This window comes from Equus quagga, chromosome 2, assembly GCF_021613505.1.
Source record: "Equus quagga isolate Etosha38 chromosome 2, UCLA_HA_Equagga_1.0, whole genome shotgun sequence".
NCBI classification, from domain to species: domain Eukaryota; kingdom Metazoa; phylum Chordata; class Mammalia; order Perissodactyla; family Equidae; genus Equus; species Equus quagga.
Window position 1 is genome coordinate 53,146,723 of NC_060268.1, and position 26,619 is coordinate 53,173,341.

The 26,619-nt window shown below is 34.9% G+C and overlaps 1 protein-coding gene across 2 annotated transcripts in view; it reads right to left on the reverse strand.

Annotated features, from left to right (window-relative positions):
• ADAM10 (ADAM metallopeptidase domain 10) overlaps positions 1 to 26,619 on the reverse strand; it is a 115,602-nt gene that overhangs the window by 42,707 nt on the left and 46,276 nt on the right. For both annotated transcript variants that reach the window (XM_046653804.1, XM_046653806.1), the window contains exons 3-5: positions 25,422 to 25,540; positions 23,063 to 23,221; positions 10,029 to 10,129 (exon numbers count right to left, since the gene is read on the reverse strand). In XM_046653804.1, the coding sequence (XP_046509760.1) occupies positions 10,029 to 10,129; positions 23,063 to 23,221; positions 25,422 to 25,540 (379 nt within the window). The remainder of the gene's footprint in view (positions 1 to 10,028; positions 10,130 to 23,062; positions 23,222 to 25,421; positions 25,541 to 26,619) is intronic.

Here is a 26,619-nt window from a genome sequence, read left to right on the forward strand (position 1 = left end):
AACTCCATGTTTGACTGTTCTCTTAGTTACTGTCTTCATTTTACTTTTATCTATTTTCACTGAGTACATCATTCTAGGATGGCAGTTACGCTGTTTCAGCACATTCCATTGTCTTCTGGTTTCAACTGTTTCCAATGAGAAATGAGCTGTCATTTTCATTGTTGCTTCTTTGAAGGTGACTGGATTTTTTTTATTGGTTGCTTTTAAGAGCATATCTTTTTCTTTTTAAACTTTTCTAATAATGTGCTAGGGTGTTATTTTCATTGTAAAGCATTGATCCTGCTCTAATTGCAGGGCTTACTGAATTTGTTGTTTGATATCCTCTGTCATATTTGGAAAATTCTCAGCCATTATCTGTCCCTATCTTACTCTTATTTTTTCTCCTTGTGAGATATCAATTATACACATGTTAGACCTTTTTAATGTATCACTTATACTCTTTTCTGTATTTTCTATCTTTTTTTCTCATAGTGGTTCTTTCCATTTTCTTATGACGTACCATCTAGATCTAAATCCACCAAATTCTTAATTTCTATTGTTGTATTTTTCAACTCTGGGATTTCCATTAGGTTCTTTTGTTTATTTTCAATTTTCTGTTGAAATTTTAAACTTCATCTTTATGTACAGGCATACCTCAGAGATACTATGGATTCAGTTCCAGACCACCACAATAAAGCAAATATCACAATGAAACGAGTCACACCAATTTTTTGGTTTCCCAGTGCATATAAAAGTTACGTTTATACTATACTATAGTCTATTAAGTATGCAATAGCATTATATCTAAAATTTAAAAATACTTTATTACTAAAAAATTCTAACCATCAGCAAATCATAATCTTTCTGCTGGCAGAGGGTCTTGTAAAAAAAAAATGCAGTATCTATGAAGCACAACAAAGTAAAGTGCAATAAACAAGGTATGCCTATCCCTGAACATATTAAAGTCTGTATCTGCGTCTGCGTCTGATCATTTCATTATTCAGATACCTTTAGGTTATTTACATGTCTCACACCCCAGCTAGACCGTAAGCTCTTTGAGGGTGTATACTCCGTGTCATTTATTCTTGTATCATTGATGTTTGCTAATTAAGTTTTTTCCTCTTCTACCATCATGTTGTCTTGTTTGTTCATATGCTGATTATTTTGAACTGAGTGTCAGAAAATGTATGTGGAAAGCCATAGATACAATTTGAAGCTTCAGGTGATGATATCTTTCTCAAGAGAAGATTTATTTTTGTTTCTGGCAAGCAGTCAGGCTTGGTGACCTAGTAATCATGGACTACCTTAATCCAATCAGAGATTAAGAAAACGTGATATAAAACTTTAGTCCCTGAAGGGGAGGTAGGACACTTCTCTGATTCACCCTTACTCCTAGGGAGTAGCAGCCCTTCAAGGTCTCAACCTAAAGCCACACTGTGAAGACCCTAAAGAGTATAACCTGAGGAAATCTACTCATCTTCTCAGTCTCTCTCAGCTACCTCCTTGGGTCCTACAAGATACAGCTGAAGAAGAGGTAGCCCCAAATGCCAGGCTCATCTTTCTAGGTGTCCTCTTTTTTCCTAAGAACTGGCCCCACACTTCCTCACAGCTTTGTTATCCCTCCAATGCCTTCAAATACGCACAAGCACACACATGTAGACACACAAATAAATATAAACATATATATTTTTTAAATATTTATATTTTGAGGCCAGGCTGATTTTTATTAGTTATTCTAAACAGGAGAAGAACTACTTCTCTATTTCTTGAAAACAATTCTTTGCCAATTTTATGTACTGTGAATATTGTCTCAAAAGTTTATAACTGTCTTCACTTAAAGGTGTCTTTTATTCTTAATTTTCATATAGCGAAACATATCAATGTTTTTTATAGTCAAAGATTTTATGCCTTATTCAAAGTGTTTTCTACCTCAAAATCCAAAATATTTCTATTTTTGTGTGTGTGTGAGGAAGATTGTCCCTGAGCTAATATCTGTGACAATTCTTCTTCTATTTTGTATGTGGGACACTGCCACAGCATGGCTTGACAAGCAGTACATAGGTCCGTGCCCAGGATCTGAACCCACCAACTATGGGCCACTGAGGCAGAGTGTACAAACTTAACTACTAAGCTACCAGGCTGGACCCCTCAAAATCCAAAATGCTTTTGCTTTTTTTTGAGGAAGATTAGCCCTGAGGTAACGTCTGCCGACAATCCTCCTCTTTTTGCTGAAGAAGACTAGCCCTGAGCTAACATCCGTGCCCATCTTCCTCTACTTTATTTGTGGGACGCCTGCCACAGCATGACTTGCCAAGCAGTGCCATGTCTGCACCTGGTTTCCAAAGCAGCGAACCCCGGGCCACTGAAGCAGAACATGCGCACTTAACTGCTAGGCCACCGGGCTGGCCCCCAAAATGCTTTTAAATATCTTCTTTTGTCAAGTATCTTTTCAAGTGCTTTGTCCTTTTGTGTGTGTGTGTGTGGTGAGGAAGATTGGCCCTGAGCTAACATCTGTGCCAATCTTCCTCTATTTCGTATTTGGGACACTGCCACAGCATGGCTTGATGAGCAATGTGTAGGTCCACGCCCAGGATCAAAACTTGTGAATGCTGGGCCACCAAAGCAGAACATGCAAACTTAACCACTACACCACCTGGCCAGCTCCCCATTTTTTAAATGAGGTTTGTGCATTTCTTAAAAAATTGAGTTATAAGAGTTCTTTGTATATTCTGGAGAAGCCTTTTGTCAGATAGATGTATTGCTGACATTTTCTCACAGTCTATGGCTTCTTTTTACATTTTCATAACTGTTTTTTGAGAAGTTTTTAATTTCAACAAAGTCCAGTTTATAAATTTCCTTGTAGGGTATTTTTGTGTCCTAAGACAGTGGTGCTATCCCAAAGTCACAAAAATTTCTCCTACTTTTTTTCTAGAAATCTAAGTTTTAGCTTTAAAAGCATGTAGATTTATTATCCATTTTGAGTTAATTTTTGTATAAAGTATAAGTGTGTAAGTTGAGCTTCAATTTTTTTTTCATATGGATATCCAACTGTTCCAGTAACATTTGTCAGACTGCTCTTTCCTCCTTTAAATTATCTTGGGACTTTTGCAAAAATCAACTGTGCATATGGACTTTCTATTCTATTCCATTGATCTATATGTCCATCCTTAGGTCAACACTATCTTGCTTGCTGTAGCTTTATAAGAAGTCTTAAAATCAGGTAGTTTCAATCCTCTAGCTTTGTTCTTTTTTGAAAATTATTTTGGCTATCCTAGGTCCTTTATATTTCAGTTACAACTTTTAGAATCAGTCTGCCAATTACTAGATAAATCTTCACTGGGATTTTTCACAGAGATTGCACTAAATCTACAAAACAATTTAGGGAGAAGTGACATATTAACATTGGGTCTTCCAAACAATGAACAGAGTAAATTTCTCCTATTTCTCCATTTATTTAGATACTTAAAGTTTTCTTCACAATGTTTTATAGCTTTCATGTATATGTCTTATACATATTTTGTTAAATTTATTCTAAGTATTGTATATTCTTGATGTTATTTTTAGATGATTTTTTTTTAATTTCATTTTCTAAATGTTCAACACTAGTATATAGAATACAATTTGATTTTTGCATGCTGACTTTGTATCCTATGTCCTTGGTAACTTTATCTATTAACTTTGTAACTTTTCCTAGATTCCTTAGGATTTTCCAAGCATACTCTCGTGTCACTACAAATAAACACAGTTTAACTATTTCCTTTATAATCTATATGTCTTTCATTTCTTTTTCGTGCCTTATTATGCTGACTAGACTTTGAGTACAGTGCTGAACAAAAGTGAAAATGGCATCCTTGTTTGTTCCTGGTCTCAGTAGAAAAGAATTTAGTCTTTCACTGTTAACTATGACGTTAGCTGTAAGTTTTTGTAGAAGGCCTTATCAGTCTGAGGAAGTTTCCTTCTATTTTCAGTTTGCCAAGTGTTGGGTGTTGAAACTTGACAAATGCCTTTTTACTAATCTATTGAGGTTCATCATAGGAGTTTCCTCTTATATCAATATGGAGGATTATATTGATTGATTTTTCTAATGTTAATGAGTCTTACATTTCTGGCATTTGACCATTATGTATCTTATTTTATATATTGCTGAGTGTGAATTGCTAATATTTTGTTTAAGAAATTTTGCATCTATATTCATGAGGGATACTGGCCAGTAGTTTAGTTTTCTTGTAATGTCTTTGTCTGGTGTGGGTACCAAGGTAATGTTAACCTGATAAAATGTGTTAAGAAGTTGTCTCTTCTATTTTCTTCAGGACGTTCTGTAAGACTGGTACTATTTCTTTCTTAAATATTTAGAATTCAACACTAAAACTATATCTGGGCTTGAAGATTTCCTTGGTGGAAAATTATTAAGTATCAATTGAATTTTCTCCAGTCAGACACACACACACACACACCATTCTATTTTTGTTTTTCTTAATTTGTGTTTTTAAAGGAATTTGTCCCCTATATTGGCTGACAAACTTGTTGGCTCGGTGTGTTCAAAATAAGCACTTAAACCACTTTCTGTAGTAATAGCCCTCTTTTATTTCTGATATTGTTAATTTGTGTTTTTCCTTTATTTCTCGATCAGTCTAGCTAGAAGTTTATCAATTATATTAATATTTTCTACTGATTTTCTCCTCTTGTTTTTACTTCATTGATATTTACTCTTACCTGTTGCTATATTTCTTCTTCTTACTTAGGGTTTAATTTACACTTCTTGTCTAGCTTTTTAAGATGGATGCTTATACGACTGATTTCTAGGTCTTTCTTCTTTTCTAATATGATCATTTAAAACTTTAAATTCTCTTATAAGCACTGCTTTAGCTGAATCTCACAGATTTTACTATTTCGTGTTTTTGTTATCGTCAAGTTCAAAATGGTTTTGAATTGCAGTATTTCAAAGTGTTGTAATTTAATTTCAAAATACTTGGGGATTTTCCAGATTTTTTGTTACTGATTTCTAATTTAATTCCCTTGAGACTTAAGAACTTATTCTTTGTAATTTCTACCCTTTTCAACTTATTGAGACTTGTTTTATGGCCTAGCATACATTAGCAAATGTTCCACATGCACTTGAAAAGAACATGTGTTCTGCTGTTGTTGAGTGGAGACTTTTACAAATGTCAATTAGGTCTGGTTGTTCGATAGAGGTGTTCAAGTGTCCTATATCTTTACTGATTTTCTGTCTACTTACTCTATTAATCTATTAACTTGTCTACTCAGAAACGAGTGTGACTTCCAGCTATAATATGTAGATTTTTCCATTTCTCCTTTCAGTTTTGTCAATTTTTCCTTAATAGACTTCCTAACTCTATTATTAACTGCATTAACATTTAGGATTATTTCTCCTTGATAAAGTGACATTTTTATCATGAAATATCCCTCTTTGTCTATGGTAATATTCCGTGAACAGAAATATATTGTTTGATATTAATATGGTCACCACAACATTCTTATGATTAGTGCTTGTATGATACATGCTTCGCCATCCTCTTAAACTTCTGTCTTTACATTTAAATTGCATTTCTTTTAGACGGATTTGATCTTGCTTTTACAATCATTCTGACCATCTCAGCCTTTAAAATTAACATGTTTGGTCCATCTATATTTAATATAATCATTGAAATGATTAAATTTAAACTTGCCATCTCGGTATTTATTTTCTATCTGTCCCAACTGTACTTTGTTCCTTTTTTTCCTTTTTCTACCTTCTTTTGGACTATTTTAATTTACCTTTGATTTCCTTTATTGACCTGTTAACTACACCTACTTTATTTTTTTCAGTTGTTGCTCCATGGCAGGAGACATTTCTGCAAAGATCTTCTTAAAAGGCTTGATAGCAAATATTTAGAATTTCGGGCCACAGTGTGTCTGTTACAACTACTCAATTCTACCAATGTAGTGCAAAAACAGCCATAGACAATGTGCCTATGAATGGGCATGGTTGTGTTCCAATACAACTTTACATAAACACAGTTTGCGGAGCTTTGCACTAGGCTTTACAATATCCAACTTTTACAAAGCAAGGTCTACCTGCCAAAATTATATCGCTTCATGTATACTGTAAGAAACTCACAAGAATATACTTCATTGTTCCTCCTCGGATCTTTTGTGCTATTGTCATAAATTTTGATTCTTTGTATATTAGAAATTAATTTTACATTGCTATTAAGTAATTATCTCAAAGAAATGTTTAAAATGAGAAACAAGTCTTCTATATTTACTATTTTACGCTCTTCATTTCTTCATATAGATCTGAGTTTCCATCTGGTATCCTTTTTCTACCTGACGAATTTCCTTTAATAATTCTTGCAGTGTAGATCTGCTAGAGACATATTCTCTCAGCTTTTGTTTGTCTAAAAAAGATCTTTAATTTGCCCTCATTTTTGAAAATTATTTTCACGGAAGACAGAATCCTAGTTTGACGATTTTTCTTTTAACACTTTGAAGATGTCATCCTACACATCTTCAGTTTGCACTGTGTGATAACAAGGCAGTAATTATTCTTTTTTTTCTCTTTTTTAAAAATTTTTCTCCCCAAAGCCCCAGTACATAGTTGTATATCCTAGCTGTAGATCCTTCTAGTTCTTCTATGTGGGATGCCGCCTCAGCACAGCTTGACAAGTGGTGCTAGGTCCACACCCAGGATCCAAACGGATGAACCCCAGTCCGCCAAAGTGGGAGTGCGTGAACTTAACCACTACACACCAGGCCAGCCCCAGCAGTTATTCTTATATTTGTTCCCCTGTAAATAAATGTGTCTTCTTTTCTCCCGCTGCTTTTATGATTTTCTCATTTTAAGTAGTTTTCAATAATTGGATTATAATATGCCATGGTATGGTTTTCTTTGTTTATCCTGCCTGGATTTCACTGAGCTTCCTGGACCATGGATTAAAATTTTTCTTCATATATGAAAATTTTGGAGGCATTAATTTTTCAAATATTTTTCCTGCATCCCCTCCCCACTGGACTCCAATTATTTTCCTCTCTGTGCTTAGATCTGGATAGCTTCTATTGTTTTATTGTCCTTTATTCAAGTTTACTCATGTTGTCTTCTGCAGTAACTAACTTGCTCTTAAGCCTATCCATTAAATTTTTCAACTCAGAAAATGTAACTTTCAGTTCTGTAAGTTACATTTGGTTCTTTATTATAAATTCTATTCTCTCCTCTTTGTTTTCATGTTTTTCTGCAATTCTTTGAACATATTCATAATAGTTGTTTTAAAGTCCTTGCGTACTAACGCTTAAAATTTCTGGTTCTGTTTCTACCTGGGTGATTTTTCTCCTGATCATGGATCACATTTTTCAATTCCTTCTCATCTAGTAATGTTTTCTGAATGCTGGGCACTGTTAATGTTACACTGTTGAATATCTGCTTTCTGTGTCCTTTAACAAGTATTACTGAGCTTTGTTCTGAGAGGCAGTTAATTAACTTGAAAGTTACCTTGATCTTTTTGAAGTCTGGTTTTCCAGCTTAGTTAGAGTAGGTCTACAGTAGCCTTTACACTAGGCTTTACTCTTGGGATCCCTACTAAGTACAATTTCTGATAGTTGTTCAGTTCATAAATTTCTCTGTAGTTTTTCTTCCTCTGGTAGTTTTCTCACAGAATTTCACCCTGTGCATGCTCAGCTTAGTATTTAGCTAAGACTTAAGGTGACCCTTGTGCAAATATCTGGAGTTTTTTCTCATTGTAGCTCTTTCCTCTCAGGTACTCCACCCGTAAGTCCAGATACCTCAGCATTCCTGAACTTTGACCTGTCGCTTCAACTCAGTAAGTCTGCTGTGTACTTCTTGCTCTTCTTGAGATCCTGTTCCTTGTGCCATATCTGAAATTTTACCTCCAGTCAAAAAGTCAGGGAAATCACAAAGACACTTATTTCTCCTCTCTCAAGGATCTCAGTCCTGCACTGCCTGTAGTCCAATGTTTGAGAACAACTGTTTCATATATTTTGTTCAATTTTTTAGTCATTTTTGCAGGAGAGCTAGTTGTATACCATTTACTCCATCACATCCACTTACTCTTTCTACTAAGAATTTCAAAGTTTTCGTTTTAGACATTTAATACTTTAATCGATCTTAAGTTTTGTTTTGTTTTAAATATAGTATGAGATGGAGATCCAAGTTCATCTTTTTCCAAATGGATATTTTTTCTGACTCCATTTATTCAAGGGGCTCATTTTGAGATTCCAACTCTACCACATAACCAAGTTTCATACATGTTTGGATCTGTTCCTGAGCCCTCAATTTTATTCCTCTGGTCAATTTGTTCATCCCTATGCTAATATCAAACACTCAATTACTATGTAAGTCTTAATATCTCCTAGAGTAAATCCCTCTTTCCTGCTCACCACCTTTAGATGTACCCTACTTCTTCTTAGCCTTTACTTTTCCATATAACATTTTAGACCCATCAAGTGTTGTAAATAACCTTGTTGTAATTCGTATTGAAATTGCAATGAATCTACAAATCAGTATGAGGAAAACTGATATTTTTATGATATTAGAGATCATTTTCCATTAACATGGTATATCTCTCCATTTATTTAAAATCAATCTTCCTTAACATTTCTTATAAAGTTTTATAACTTTCCTTATATAGGGCTCATAATTCTTTGTTACATCTATCCTTTGATACATGATATTCTTGATACTCTTATAAATGATATTCCTCTTTTCATTACATTTCTGGTAGTCCACTGATGGGCATAAAGAAATACAACCTAGTTTTGTATATTAATGGTATATCTAGCTACTGTTAAACTCTATTATATCTAGCAATATGTAGTCTCATCCTCTCTACCCACACTGTTGATACCTTAGTACAAGCCATTACCACTTCTCAACTGAATAACTGCAACAATTTCTAATTAGTCTCCCAGTCTCTAGTCTTGCACCCACCCTGGAGTTAAAAACTGTTTATGGCTTTGCTCTCTCTCGCCTTTGTATATACTGTTCCTCCTGTCTTTCTAACGAATTATTCATGGCCAACCTAACTCCTCCTTATTCTTTTAGTTTATGATTATTTTCCTCAAATACTTCCCAGGCTAGGTTAATTACTCTTCTTATGTATAGAGTATTACCCTATGCCTAACCCTCTTCTATTTCTTACTATCCTCAATTGTTTCTCTGTGTCTCCAATTAATTATAAACTTTTTGAGGACAAGTTTTCATCTTAATCTCCACATATTCCCAGAACCTACCAGTCTCTGACATACAGCAGAAAATCAATACATAACTGTTGAATGAATGCAAGAATAAAATCTCACTTATATTTGAAAGATCCACCTGATATAGAACCGTTTATGCCATGCTGCACATCAAAAAACACACAAATCTGCATTTGTGACTGAAGAAACTCAAGAAACATTACTCCATCCTACTACTTTTAGAAAGGATGTCCAAAATACATGATAAATGATTTATCATAAAAATAAACTTTCTTCATTTTAAATTTGTGTTTTGAATAACCATAGACCTATGTTCTATGATTAAAGAAAAAGGAGGTCAAAAAAGAATAAAAGAACAATAGTAAAATAGTAAAATATCTTAAAATTAAAATACCAAAAGTAGTGTGATTTTTATTAGAGTAACTAACCACCTTGGCTTGCTTAGGGACACATGACTTGCAGTTTTAAACTGCAGAAGTACCAGGCAAACCAGGGGAAGTTAGTCACTCTAATTTCCATACTAATAGAAATGCTTACATTTATACAAAATACAAGTTCAGACTGATTGTTTTTTAAATTTTACAATAACACTTGTAAACCTATATTTTGGACACATAATTAATGGTTTTTGAGTCACACAGATTTGTATTCAAATCTCAGCACCGCATCTTTATTTTAGGCAAGTTACCTGGCCTCTCTGAACATTAAAAAAATATATAAATATTTCCCCACAGTAGGATAAATCTTACAGAAATTCTAGAACATACATTTATAATGCAGGAACACATGCCCAAGTTCACATTCATTTCTTAAATGCAAGCTAGTATTAAAATTCTTACCTGTGTTACTTCTTCTACACCAGTCATCTGGTACTTCCTCATCCTTTCGAATACTGTATGATCTGCACAGCCCCCCTGTGGACCATATTTATGGGGATAGTCTAAAACACAATGAAGAAATGTCATTACTGTTTCATGTTTAGATATTACAAATTATCTTATAAATGAAAAATTAACTATCATAATTAATGAAAGCCATAAATGCTTATTGAGCACCTATGGCAAAGGCACAATGTGAGGTATTCTAATTTTACAACCTGGCAGATTCCTAAGTTCTCCCTTAATAACACATAGGCAGTCTCTAGATTTTTGACATATAGACGATTTGTGAATTCTAAAAAAAGACAATAATCATTCTTTATTCTAGGCTTAACTTTCCTACTTCGGATACACAGAGCATCGTAACATGGCAATTTACTTCATTTTGTAATTTATAATATCCCCTTCAAACACATTACATTTCTTATGCCGCAAATGTTCAAAGCCACCTCAATCTGAACTACAGTTAGGCTAATATAATATTTGGCTTGAATTCCTTCAATGAATACCAATGGGCCTCAAGCAAAAGTGACCTAGAAACATGCTCCATGGTATAGTAAAAGCAGATAGAGTTTCAATTTATTCAGTGTATAATTCAAGTGAATGCTTTATAAACCAATAACTATTTTAACATCATTTTTCCCCTTATAATGAAAGTGATTAATTTATCCTTAACTAAATTGGTTTTACTTCCAGATAGCTGTTCAATTTAGTTTAATTATTTAAAAGTTTATTCCACTCTCTCAAAGTTCACATACCTCTCCCTTGTTAGGGTCCTCTCTATTTCATGAACATATTCTATAATTCAATCTAGTAACCATAATTAAGAGAACTGTCAAAATAAAATACTAATACATGGGCAAGAGGGGAAGAACTGAAAATTCCTTAAGTAGTTTATTGATGTAATACTCAGAATCCTAGTAAGAACACCGCAGGGAGTTTCTCAAGAAAATCTAGAACCTAAAGTGGACACTAGTCACCTACTTCATAGGAAATATGAATTAAATACAACAATACAAATCTAAACCGGCAGGTAGGAAGTAGGGGTTATGGACAATCTACCTACATTGACATAACAGCTCTGATTTAAAATTTAAATTAGTTTTTATCAGAGCTCAAGAGTACAACAGCTGTAAAATTCTAATGAACAAATGTGAAAGAAATGATAGACTTAGAAGTTACCATTTTACAACCACTCCACATGTATAAATTGACTTATGCAAGGATCATCATGAGTGCGAAAACCACTGGGTGAAAGATGTGAGCTAAGAGAATACTCACAATCTCTAAAAGTATCACCCCAAGGATTACCTATTAATTTCAAAGGGAAAAGTTATCTTTACACTAAAGACATACAGTGATTAGCACTTTATTCACCAAGTGATCAAACCAAGCATAACCAATAGTAGGACAACCTGATATTATGTGCCTCCTGTTTTAATGCAGTAAGAAAAACCTGGCTTTACCTATGCAATATTCTTGCCAAACATATTAACTGAATTTAATAACAAACAATCAGACACACCAATAATGTGAAACATTCTATAAGCCACTGACCTACACTTGTGAAAAAAATGCAACGTCATTAAAAAACAGAAAAAGTCAAGAACTGGGGGTGGGAGACCCTGGTAGTTATTAGGACAATAAAAAGACATAATAGACAAATGCCAAAAATATATTTTTAGGACAACTGGAGAAATTTTATTACAGACTATATAGCAAGTGATATCACTGAACCATGTTCATGTTTTTAGGGGTGAAACACTATTATAGTTATTTAGAAAAATGTACATATTCTTAGGAGATGTGTGCTTCTTAAGTATTTAGCAGTGAGGTTCATGATGTCTGCAACCTACTTTCAAACGGTGCCCCAAAAAAATGTACTGGGGGGGGGGGGGTGTGCAAAATGTTAAAAAATGGCAAGTCTAGGCAAAGGATACATGTGTTCATTGTATAATTCTTTCAATGTCTTTTAAGTTTGAAATTTTCACAATAAAATTAGGACTAAAAGATTGCAATATTGGCAGAACAAGTTCAAATTATTTCAAAATGGAAAGCTAACACAACTAAAGTGTTGAATGAGAAAAAAACCAAAATACTTATTATTTTATTGTTTCAAAGGTTGGCTTTGGGAAAGTGAAAATACAATACCATCCAACATATATTTAATAAGAATCTACCACAAGAGCTGGAAAGTTTTACAGTGTAATATGTCAAAATTTTCAATTCTCACCATTTAGTAGATTTAGGGTATTACCACCACAATGCCTTCTTTTGCTACTGTAATTTTATCTCAAAAATGTCCTTTAAGGAACGCTGCCCATATTCTTACTGGAACTGAGCTTGCCTAGATCACCAGCTAAAGAAGTTCCTCACACCAAGAACACTCATTTCAATAAACAAAGAAAAAAATGTACAGACTCATAGACAAGTATACACACACACTTAAGCTCCTTATTCAGTTAACAAACTTTAGATCTTTTAGAATTTTGCTACTTGTTTTAATTATTATATAAAGCCAAGTTCATAGTTTGATATTATTTATACATCCAAACATTTTGTGCTATTTTACCCTAACACCAAGATAGCCCAGTCTCCAGCAATAAAACTGTGGCCTGATTCTTTGGCTAGTTTTCCCTTAAATCATAGATAAGAAAACGGTTTATCTATTTTTTACCAGATAACAATATGAATGAGAATTTCTTGTGCTGACCCTGGCACAGCAACTAGGCAGATAAGTAAAAGAAGATCTCAGAGTACTAATATACAAAATATTTTGCCATAGAAAATGGATGTTGGGGCCAGCCCGATGGTGTAGTGGTTAAGTTCACACACTATGCTTTAGTGGCTAGGGGTTCACAGGTTTGGATCCCAGGTGTGGACCTACACACCACTCATCAAGCCATGCTGTGGCAGCATCCCACATACAAAATAGAGGGAGACTGGCAGAGATGTTGGCTCAGGGACAATCTTCCTCAGCAAAAAGAGGAAGACTGGCAACAGACATAGCTCAAGGCCAATCTTCCCCACCAAAAGAAACAAAAAGAAAAGAAAATGGATAAGACTAAATATATTTTCAAAAGCTTATTTTAATTTCTCTTCCAACGTGATAAGCAACTTATGGTTCAATTAGTATGTCATGTTCTTATTTTTCCTTTATGGATCAGTTTGTGGCAACAATTTTTATTTGTTTATTAAGACAATATTCAAATTAATAAGAATCTGTTTTACCATTTACCTTAGGCTCATGTAAGTTCAGCGAAATAAACATATTTAACAACATTTGATGAAATTCTTATGAGTTGAATTAGACATCTCCCAATACACAGTAAAAAAAAGAGCTATTTTAAACTATAGTTCTAATTTATCATGAAGTTTCTTTTTTTTTTTAAAGATTGGCCCTGAGCTAACATCTGTTGTCAATCTTCCTCTTTTCTTTTTCTTCTCCCTAAAACCTCCCAGTGCATAGTTGTATATTCTATTTGTAGGTCCTTCTAGTTCTGCTATGTGGGACGCTGCCTCAGCATGGCTTAATGAGCGGTGCTAGGTCTGTACCCAGGATCCAAACCAGTGAAACCCTGGGCCACCGAGATGGCGTGCACAAGTTTAACCACTCGGCCACAGGGCTAGCCCCATCATGAAGTTTCTTAAAACCATCTTAATAACCCCCGTACCCAAACTGCTGTTTCTCACACACAGACATGAGTACAGACACAAGAGCGTGGACACTGATGACCCCACTCCCAAATAAAAAACTATTTCTCTTAACTTTCAAAAGAAAGGCCCTGTGATTAACTCATTACAGCCAGTATTCAGATGAACTTCCCCTAAATGTCTCCCATACCTGGTCTCCCTAACCCATATGCATCACTATATAGTACATCAATCACTTAACCAGTAAAAAGAAAGTTTTTAAATGTTCAAAGATTTTATTTGAAAAAACAATTTTACGATTGGCACAGTGTGGCAATCACTGACCAAACAAATTCCTATTTGTACATTATCTTGTGTACAAATCTGGACTAAATCTCGCAGCCTCCCTTCCAAGTTGGGTGTGGCCAGTAATCGAGTTCTAATTGAAGGAATGGAAGCAGTAGGAAAGTGCACTAGCCAGGATCCTCCCTGCTCTCCTCCCCTTCTGAATGGCTGGTAGGAGACAAGCTGGGAACAGCAAAACAGTATAGGCACAAAACAAGGTAGTGTGGATTCCTGAACCACTTATTGAAGAAATGCTGCCTAATGAGGAATTCTCACATTAAACTGTTACACTAGGGAGAAACGAGCTTTTAGTGTATTTTGTCACTGAATTTGGGGGCTGTTTGGTACTGCAGTTAGCATTACCTTAATAAAGGGTGAAAGTTTTTGTCAAGGAGAATAGAAGATCTCATTTTATATCTGCCTTCCACTGGCATTTGGCAAATTTTTCCTATCACAGACAATACCAAAATAATCTTGGTCTGGCATATCAGAAATTCTTTAGCAGTGTTAGTATTTATTGTCGTTTTCTGAATGTTTTCATTTATAACTAGTTTTCACTCATCCCAAAATACAACTTTTGCCAAAAGATCATTCATATAGTTAAGTTGAAGGCTGATACTCACAGTACAGTAATAACTACATTTTTTAACTAAAGACAGACCGCTTGTAGACTCTATAATACCCAGACTAAATATATTGCCTGCTTAGAGAAATAAGTGCTATCATCATTTTTCAAACAGTTTTTCAAAAGAGGGCTTACTCAATGCAAGATTTTCAGTTTCAGAAAGCAAAAAACTTGTGAGGCTCATTAGCAATCTAGTTATAAGTCCACCAGATAATGAATATATCAAAACAACATTTTTGTTTCCATACATAATTTAGTTCAACTAATATACTTCAAGATAATGTCAGTTGATATGTCTGATTTTATTCAAATTTGAGAAATAACAAATATCATAATCTGATCATGATAGAAATTAGGATTTACCTTCATTCAAAGCATACTGTGAAATATATTTTGAATCTGCTCTTACACAGGCACAAAAGAGCTACCACAAAGTATTTCTGGAATAGAGAATTTTATAGCTTCCAAACACTTGAACAATTTCATGTGCACAGCATCTAACTCAACACCTTACTAAATTCAGGAACAGAACCAAAAATCCCCATCTTAAACAACTGTAACATCATTTTCTTTAATGTAATGATAAGAAAAGCCGAAGGAAAATATACATGTCTGATTTATATAATCAGCAATCCCTATCATACAGTATCTCAATAAAATATAAATAATTTTCAGATAGTGATAATACTAAATACATTGACACTCTGTGTCATCAATACGTTGGCACTGATGCTGGACATTTAAACATTAAGATCAAGGTAATCAAACAAGTACTATCTAATGGATATCTAATCTACTCGATAAAATATATAAAGTTGATAACGTGCTCAGCTTCAGCAGCCCAGGTTCAGTTCCCAGGCGCAGACCTACACCACTCATCAGTGGCCATGCTGTGGGGGCGGCTCACGTACAAAAAGAGGAAGAGTGCAGCATTGGTAGTATAGTGGTGAACATAGTTGTCTTCCAAAAAGAGGAAGATTGGCAACAGATGTTAGCTCAGGACAAATCTTCCTCAGTAAAGACAGACAGACACACACACACACACACACACATTTGCCTTATAGTCCCTTGCCACCCCTCTCCCAACTCTCAACCAAATCCTGTTTGAATTCAACTCTCTACCTACACCCCTGCAGCTGAGAAAAACTCCTGAGGCTGGAAAAAAACTGATAACTATGATTATTCTCACTCAAAAATCATAATCTGTAACCTCAAGCAGCTCATTTATGTGGCCTGGTAATGATACCATATTTCCAGAATCTGTTCTCAATCCTGTCTACGTAGTTAACTACAGGCAGCCCTCGCTTTGCCACATTAGTACGGGCAACAAAACTGGCCATGCAAGCTGAAATCATGCAAAGTGCTCTTAATTATCAATGAGGAAAACTACAACTGTTCCATGATCTTTAAAATTTTTTGTCAAAATGGTAAAACTTTCATCATTATTTATAAATGTATAGGGGAATGAAAAATAATAAAACTATTATTTACTTAGCACACTGTAAGTTAAAACATTAGAAACATCAAGAATTAGAATACTTAAAAAGAAAATTCAGAGTGTTTTATTTCTTTCTAAATTGTATTTTAAATGTCATCAAAGATACACATTCTTTTTGAAAACTTGATATTTAGGGTAAAAAAATATTTCCAAAGCAACAAAACAGTATTTATATATGCTTCAAACTCTGTCAGCACAAAACTCTCCCAATAGAAAAAAGGGGATCAAGTATAAAATTTTTCCTATATACTTTCAAAACTTCTAAAAGAGCCTATTCTCCCTGGTCACCACATTAACTATAAAAATGGACAATGACATTTTCCTTCTAAAATTCTGACAATATAATCCCCATTTCTAGAACAAGTCTTTGTTGAACTAATGAATAAGCCCTCATTGAGAGGCTAAATCATAGGATGCACTGTAGTTCCCCTGAAAAGGCCAAACGGCATATTCTTTCACAAAGAATGAGTCATTGGTGTAGAATATTCAGCCTATTTAAAACAAAGATCCGCTTCAAATCTACTGCCTTTCTTCCAGTTCCTTTGCATGCCAACCTCTTGCTTTTGTTTGTTGTAGGAGGCGCAAATATAAATAATACATATATTGTGATACCTCCTCAAGAAGGAAATAGCTCTAGTTAACTCTCCATCAACCACTCCAGGAAGGGGTATCTGGACAGTTCAGACTCTGCCCAACAGACTCACGCATAAATGGTTCTCACTACATACTAACTAAGGTAGACTTTGTACCCTCACTACCCCCAGCAAGGCATCCCTCCCTCTATGTGACTGGCAGGTTAGGAATTTGACTGCAAAGTCCAAGGCCTTGGCTCTGAGATGGCTCTCTAACAGTCAAAACTTGGTGTAATGCCCATGGACAAAGAAAATAGATTAGTGGTTGCCAGAGGGGAAGGGAGACGTGGGGGAGCATAAGGGGCAAAGGGGCACATATATATGGTGACTGACAAATAATAATGTACAACTGACATTTCACAATGTTATAAACTATTATGACCTCAATAAAATCAAAAAATTTGGGGGCTGGCCCAGTGGTGCAGTGGTTAAGTGCACACGTTCCGCTTCGGTGGCCCAGGGTTCACTGTCTGGGATCCCAGGTACGGACACAGCACTGCTTGGCAAAAGCCATGCTGTGGTAGGCGTCCCACATATAAAGTAGAGGAAGATGGACCTGGATGTTAGTTCAGGGCCAGTCTTCCTCAGCAAAAACAGGAGAATTGGCAGTAGTTAGCTCAGGGCAAATCTTCCTAAAAAGAATTTTTAAAAATCAAAAGATCTTTTAAAACTTGGTGCAATTCCTCCAATAACATGCTATGCATTACCAACTCCAATCAAATAATCCAACTTTTATTACATTAATTGAATTTAAAGTACAGTGACTCCACAGACAGATAATGTACAAGAAGTTGCCTTCTTAATATCTGGAGGGTAGCTGTGTGGGTCCTTACCCATGAAAATGCCATTTATCCCCAAAGTTGCCAAAAATCAACATGGATTCACTGAGGGATAGTAAAAGGAAGAAGTAGGCTTTTTAGAATTGATGATGAGCTTGGAAGTGTTAAAAACAAGAAAACAGGCCCAAAATTGAGTCACTTAGGCTAAGCCCCACATCGCCAAACCAAGACTTAACTTTATTATGGTTTCAGCCTCTCCCAGAAATAGAATCTTAAACCAGTCAGTCAGGAACCACCTGGTCAGCACTGGTGAGGTAATCTGCCTGACAGACCCTTGCTGTCCCCTAAAAGGAAGTGACTTTGCCACAACCAGCCCACTTGTTGCTAGTATAACTTCCTTGTTTCTGCTCCCTTCTGCTTATAAGTGTTTCACTTTGTACTGCTCCTCAGAGGTCCTTTCTATCTGCGAGATGAGATGCTGCCCAATTCAGGAATAGCTGAACAAAGATAATAATATCTTTAAAATTTATGCAGTTGAATTTTGGTTTTTAACAGAGGAATGGAAGAACGGATAGGATGAGCCCCAAATGCCCTTCCTCTTTCTAATTCCAGTGGATAGGAGTCCCTTTCTCCCTAGTACCCCTTCCCCATCTCCCATATCCAGTCTCTGTTTGGGGAGGGTAAGGAAAGCATGGGAAGAGGGACACAGTATGATTGTCCCTGGGAAGGAGAGGAAGCTGAAGATGGTCCCCTTTTCCACTTGCACTTACAACACTGATCTTCTAAGAAACATCTCTTCTAAGATGGGGAGCTGGGCCAGGCATGTCCCTCCCGACTCCTGGTTTTTAAGAAGAAAGGGTTAGTATTGGCGGCCAAGCAGATCATGGGCATCAGGTCAATAGGAGAAATGTTGCTCTATTATTCTGATCAATTATAAATAGAATCACTAGACTCTAAAATGCATTAGGACAGAACCTTTGCCCTGTTCATCACTGTATCCATAGTATCAGAAAGTGTCTTGTACAGATTAGGCACTCAAAGTGTTCATTAATAAATTAACCAGTCATTAAACCTATAAAACTTGTAAGTGAAAGACGTAATAAAAATTTGTAACACACTGATTTCAAGTGACCATTATTTCCATTTATTCAATTTGTATATACACCTATATACAGAAAAAGGGGGACTATGGGCTAAAAAAGATGCCAGTTTCTTTTCTTTTCTGAAGTTCCTGAGCTGTGGCAGCTTAAAAGAAATATTGTTGCAGCCAGAGTAATAGCTACCCTTCTTCTGTCATCATAGATTCTTATCTCTAGCAGTCAAAAGTCTACCTTTAACTTCAAGGTTCAAGTCAAATGCCACCTCCCCTGAAAAGTCTACCTAAGAATCCCTAAGGCTCCCTCAGTATGTACTACCCTCCGTGCTTTGATGACATTTCCATTACAGCATTTATCACATTCTGACTCTGTATTAATTGACTGAGAAGTCCCCTGAAGGTCTTTTTTTAAAGTCTTAATCCTTCCTGTACATTTACAAATCAATAAACACTTGTTGAATTTTTCAGTCAGCAGCTGGTTTCTATGCCTCTTTTCCAAGGTCATCCATTAACCAAAGATCTACAAAGTGCTGACTCCAATAACCTTCCAGCCTTCATTCTACTTGTAATAACTAGGAACTGTCTACCGTTTTAAAGTGATTCTACAGGGAAGTGTGTTCTAAATCCCTAACTACTTTACAGATTGACCATAAAATAGGGCATGTCCAAAATTAGGGCCTGTATGCCCATAAATTTCCTAATTGTATGTTAATGTTATTCTTAATTGCATTAATTTGTTTACAAAACAAATAATGGGAGAAAAAAACTACTATTTACCAAATATCATCGATACAAGAATAAATGACAGAGTATACAGACTCAAAGAACTTACAGTCTAGCTGAGGTGTGAGGCATGTAAAGTATTCCATTTAAATATTAACTTGCTAAGTGTTTAGTCTCCCTGTACTCATCTACAGTTTATTAAATATTGGTTGAATTTAATTTAGTCATCCACTCAACAGCTGTTTTCCTTTCCTGTCTCTTTTCAAAAGTCAATCACATGATCAATGACCTATACACCACGGGATTCAAAACCTAGGGAGGACTCACCAACACATAAACAGCAGTAAAGAGAGGACGCTCAGAACTGAGGGCTCCAAAAGACTTCTAGGAGATCAGACCTGAATCGCATTTTGAAGGATGAGTATGGATTTGGGGCAGAGAGAATCTATACACAGCTAGACTGAGATGAACACTCCTTCTGCTCTCTTGCTTCCACAAGGCTTGTTCTAAATTTCCAAAATGTCCCCTTTCTAGAGGTCAGGTATTAGACCAAGATAGTAAAAGTCCTTAGTATTTATTTCATCCCCTTGCCCCTTCAAAATTTATCTTCTTTAATCAATCAATAGTTGATGAGTTATTATCAAAAACTTTATAGTAGTTTTGTTTATAATAACTCAAAACTGGAAACAACCCAAATGTCCATCAACAGGTAAATGTATAAACAGAATGTTATCCATACAATGGAAAACTACTCAGCAATAAAAAGAAATAAACTATTAATACACACAGCATGGATGAATTTCAAAATAACTGTGCTAAGTTAAAGAAGTCAGATTTTTATAGAACAGTACATAGTGTATAACTGTATTTACATAAAAGTCTAGAAAATGCAAACTAACCTGCAGGTTAGTGCCTGAGGAAAGAGGGGATGGGAAGGAGAGAAGGATTACACTAAGTAGGAGGAAGGTTTGGGGGGTAATGGATACATACACTATCTTGATTATGGTGATAGTTTCACAGATGTATACGTATGTAAAAATTATCAAATTGTATACTTCACATATGAGCAGTTTATTGTATGTCAATTTTTCCTCAATGAAGCTATTTTAAAAAGTAATACCAATTAGAGAGATGTGACAACCAAATGCAATGTGTGAACCTTGACTGAATCTTGTTTTTAAAAAAAAAAACGGAGGGGCCAGCCCGGTGGTGCAGTGGTTAAGTTCCCACGTTACATGTCAGTGGCCCAGGGTCTACCAGTTCAGATCCTGGACACAAACCTATGTACCGCTTATCAAGCCATGCTGTGGCAGGCGTCCCACATATAAAGTAGAGGAAGATGGGCAGAGATGTTAGCTCAGGGCCAGTCTTCCTCAGCAAAAAGAGGAGGACTGGCAACAGATGTTAGCTCAAGGCTAATCTTCCTCAAAAAAAAAACTGTTTAAGACAATTCCTTCCCATACTCTCATCCTCATATTGTTACATTTCCACTCACCAGAGAAAATTACAAACAAAATCACTCTAAACACTACAATTTTTAAGCTCTAATATCACAACTGGTATGTAATAAAAAGAATGTGAAAATCCCTCCTTAACACAAACATACATTTACTTGGACAAGTGAAAAATAAAAGAAGAACTCAATGGTAAAGTTAAACATCAAAAGGAATAGAAAACTTAGTTGCATTCAATGTCATTAATCCTCCAAGCTACCTCATCATCTTCAGGGAAAAAGAAAAGTTGACAATAAGGAAGATATTTGGAAGTTACTGTAAGATGCAAAGTGGAAAAATGTAATTATATGACAAGGAAGAAATAAAAGTGGGAAAAAAGAGAAGGATATGCTTAAACTACATAAAAGTAGATAAGAGAAGAAGGAAAACAAGAGAGAAGATGTAATAATAGAGATCATAAAAGGCAGAACAAACACAGTAGACGGTACTTATGGGAAGTGTAAAGCAAAGGAAAAAGTTTGATTACAGTATGATGGGAAGGAAAAGATGAGTTCAATATCTGTCAAATTACTCTCTTCCTCTTCTTCCTTTCCCAAAAGCTCTCGGTTGATTTTGAGGAAACATTATAGGGAAAATGTTTCAAGATTTCATTAAGTATCTATGAAGAACCTGCTCCAGAGATATATGATATTCAGAATGTTAAAGGATATTTAGAATATTAAAAGAAACAAACTGCAATTGGAGAACTTACATACTTTGATAGGGGAGGTAAACCAGAAAAAAACACTAAATTACTAAGAAAATTACAAAGGTATATACAAATCAATTAGATGATAAATTCTGTTAGCAGAAAGAAAGAAAGACAAAGGAATTCATATTCCAAGTGGTAAAGGAGGACTGTAGCTTGGAGCTTGAGGAGAGTATGTAACTCCAGGAAGGGAAATTAGAAAAGGAATCAAATAAAGATGAGTGAAAACAGAGGCAGGAGCATTAATGAATTTATGATTTAGTAAGTAGCTAAAATCAGAAACACATCCTATCTAGAGTAACTACGCTATTTTCTGTAGTGATCCAGCCTCAGAAATAACTTGCAGTCTGCAGTTGGGCAGACTGAAGTATGGAAACTGTCAGAGCTGATGGAGTGAAAAAGTCAAAATGGTTAAGGATTCCTAGCATATTACTAGGGCTGCAAAATTAAATAATTGACAACAAATTTCTGGCTGTAGAAAGGAAAACAAAGCCAGGAAGAAGCAATCAAGTTAGGAAAATAGGCAAAAATTGAGAGAGCAGTCTAATTACAGTCAAAATAAAATATGGGGCCAGCCCCATGGCCTAGTCGTTAAGTTTGGCATGCTCGACTTTGCCCAGGTTCAACTCCTGAGCATGGACCTATACCATTTGTTGGCAGCCATGTTGCAGCAGTGACCCATATACAAAATAGAGGAACACTGGCACAGATGTTAGCTCAGGACGCATCTTCCTCAGCAAAAATAAATAAAATATGAGTACTCAAGAGGCATAAAAATTATGGGAATGAATTCCTATAGTATTTCATTAAGGCATTCTCATAACTGGATGACTATGGATGATATATAGACAATGGTAGAACTAAAAAGTAAAGTCTAAATACACCTTCTACTCTTAAAACACAGGAAAAGAACTTTCCCAACAAATTACCATCAGATAAAGACAACAGTAGAGGGCAAAATCCATAATGATAAACCTGGAGTCTTACCAAGCTGAAGTCAAGTCATTATTTCAAGATTTCTAAAAGAAATACTGAAAGGACTTAAGAAATTACAAAAATATCTAAAATATTCCTTAAATATTACACAAATATCAACACTAAAATTTACCTAAGAAGATAACAATGCTTCAGTAGGCCACAAACACAAAGGCATTACAGCATTAAATGATGAGCTGATATAAGAATATTGGATTTCCAGTTCAATCATAGTTGGTTGGTTCACAGTTCAAATAGAATTGGTTGTATCCTATCAACAAAGTAAGACTCACACGGATTGACAAGGAAATTGCCTCATCAAATAGATCTATTATTCATTAAATTGAGACTTTGTTTGTGAAACTATTTTCTAGCCTGATTAATAGCTTAGGAAAGAAAACAGCTCAGGCTTCATTTGTCTCCACATAGTTTTAACTATTTATATGCCTTTTTGTAAAAGGCTACTTGATAAAATTTAAGTACTTACTAATATCATCTTCATGATAAATAACAGAGTGAAACGGCAGACTTCGGTCTTTAATATATCTCTCTGCTGGCTCAACATAAAATGTGCCACCATGAGTCCGGATGAATCCTTCAAATCTTCCATCAATAACAGACCCATGGCTAAAACTTCCTTCTTCACCTATTAATGAAAGCAACAAACTCTTGAAAATTTAATTTGCACATGAATGTTAACATCCATTCTCCTATAAAAAGCCATTCTTATACATTTTTAAAAACTTGAATACAAATTTACTGGGGAAATTAATTTTCACATAAAATATATCAAGCTGAAGTTAAGATGTGAACAGCAACTAGTACTTAGCTGAGGCATATACAATTACTAGTAACAACAATGAAAAACAGAACATCTGTCTTGCTGACAATCATATTCCCAGCATCTAGCATAGTGCCTGGCATGCACGCAGCAATCATTCAATAAATAATTGTTAAATTAACTTAACTCAGAAGGAAGCAAATCCACTCATAAAATATATACTTTCAAAATAAAGAGATCAAAGAATCTTTTGAAATTCTGCTCTAATTACCATAAGAAAAAAAGTTCCTTTCCCATCCGATATATTCTACATGAGACTTTTGGCTTCCTTACTACCTTCAGGTTTTGTATAAATACATTTTCTTAAATAAGAAAGTGTCAAATATTTCAGCAACAATTTGAACAAAAGTATACCAACAATCCTATTTAATATATTGGACAAAGATCTGGAATCCTGTCCCATCAATTATACTTTTCTAGTGAAAGAAAATAACAGGAAAAAAGGTATTTTTGGCTCTTAATATAGTCACAAAGAAAAGATGAGCACCAAACATCAAATGATATGAAGAGGTATAAGTAGGAAGAGCAGGCTTTAAAAGTTAAATTTACTTGTTAAATTTTCTCATTAACACAAAAATCAGGGGGCCAGCCCTGTGGCCAAGCGGTTAAGTTCACACACCTCACTTTGGCAGCCCAGGGTTTGCCAGTTCAGATCCTGGGCACGGACCTAGCACTGCTCATCAAGCCATGGTGTAGTGGCATAACACATAGAAGAACTAGAATGACTTACAACTAGGATATACAATTATGAACTGGGGCTTTGAGGGGGAAAAAAAGGAAGATTGGCAACAGATGTTAGCTCAGGGCCAATTTTCCTCACCAAAAAGTGAGTAAATAAATAAAAATCAGGCTTTCCACAGTTTTGTAAGTTGTAGATTAGCATTAATTAGTTGACTTTGAATTAATCAGGCACTAAAAGCTAAGAACCCAAGACACTGGCATTTTAAACAACATCATTTTTATCTGCAAACTCATTTAGTCTTATATTTTTCTTGACCATAGCCTAGCAAAAAGGGACAGAGACTGTAAGTTATTTGCCCAGCAAGATAAACGATCAAGAAAATAATAGAAAACTGTAGCGTGACATTAAAAATCTAGACCGACGGTAAAACACTTTCCTTTGGTCACATAATTCTAAGAGCACTAAAAACTTAGAATTTATTAACTAGGTTTAATCTACAAGTGAGAAATTTTAAGTATAAAAATGCCTCATTTATCAGGCATAATAAAAAGAAACATTTCTATAAGCACTTAATTTTTCATAGTATTATGATTTTGAGTAGAAATCTCTCTAATATGTAGAAATGAAATTTAACTTCTAGTTAACTTTGTCTTAATAACCAAGGATCATTTTGAGTATTTATTTACGTATAGAGTTAACAACAATATTTTGCCCTTCTCTCACACCTCCAGAAGACTTGGATTTTTTTTAGCTTTTTATGACTTCTATAATTTTCTGTTGTTCCCACATTACTAAGCTGTCAAAGTCAACCCCTCACCCCCCAATACCTTTTTAATCTGGTGTAGTAAGAGAAATTTGTTAGAACTGTGAAAAAAAGCAAAGAGATTGAGGAAGGAAGGCCCTGGGAAGATTTTCCTCTGAACGACTTCGTCATTATTTTTGGCTCTTAAGATAATCTTTACAGTTTCCTTTTAGATTTTTCCTCTTTTCTTATAAAACACAGGAAAGTTACTGCTAATTTCTTGCTTGGAAGATCAGAAAGTTATAGATGTCATTAAAATTTTTTTTTAAATCTAACATTTGGAGGTATTGAGTCAAAAATTCATCCTTTCAGAAGCCAGACAATGCATAATTCAGTATTTAACGTACACGTAAAGATAGGTCCAAGGATTACTTCATTCTTCAAAGACCCTTCATGATATATTCAAATCTCCTGAGGATTAATCTCCTCTTTTCTGAAACATCTGCCTATACTTCAAAATAAACATATTTCCTCGTGTAGAAAAAAATTAAAGAACAGGGTTCTTTTAAGGTTCAACTTACCATAAATATGTCCAGTGTATATATGAGAGGTATCATAATCAAGTATTTTATTTGAAGTTTCTACTTTAAATTCATCACTAAAAAGGGAAGTATCCCTCTTCATTCGTAGGTTGAAATGTCTGCAAAATAGGATAGGAAAGAGAAAAATGAAATTAAAAAGATCCAAAGTTTAAACAATTTTTTTTTAATAAATATGTCTGCAAAATGCAGACTTTTTCACAAAATTTTTCTATTTGGGAAATACACCGACCAAGATTTCTTATAAAAATTCTGCTCTAAAATTCAACCTAGTAGCTGTGATACAACTCTAAATTATATACAATTAAACAGTAACTGTCTAGGATATATTTAAAAATAAATGCCTATAGGCTGACTCCTACATGGTAAGACAAGATCATTCAACAAGCAACTAAGTTGCTTGGAGATAAAAACAAGCTTCTTGACCCAATTACTGTTATTCACTACCATCTTCCCTCTCTAGTAGTTCAGCAGTTTGAGATTTTCCTCTACTTTTCACAACTCAATTAAGATCATACATAGAAAAGTTGTGTCTATATTAGATCATGTCTCTCCTCAGAGATGCATGCTGTTTTCTGAGAACAAAGGTGCATGCTCTTTCTTTTACACACATCATCCAGACACACACACACACACACACAACCTTTCAATTCCTTTATTTTTTCCCTGGGGCTTCTAATTCTTCTAATTATCTTTGGACCTTCCTCAGTTCAATTTGAGAACACCAAAAGACATAATGTTAGCAGAAATCACATTCATTCTAACAGTCCTCTATAAAGGAGAGGGAAAGACCAAAATATTGAAGCAAAAGTAAACATTCTAGGGTTTAGAATCAAACTTGGAATCAAACTTTAAGCCTAAAATTTACTAGCCCAGGATTTCTGTCCGTGAAATGAAGATAAGACATCTATCTCGTAGAACTGTTTTCAGGATTAGAGATCATAACGTATATAAAGTCATTAACACAGTATCTGGTACACAGGAGATGTACAATAAATGGCAAGAAATTAGCTACCATTACTAAACTCTTAAAAGTATATCAAGTCTCTTTTATAATTGCCAGAAAAGTCTATACATAACACAATTTCTACCAAGGAATCTGAACCAAAGTCTTCAATTAGCCAACCCCCAAATGTTAACAGGATGTGGAGTAACTGGAACTCAACACATTGTAGTGCAA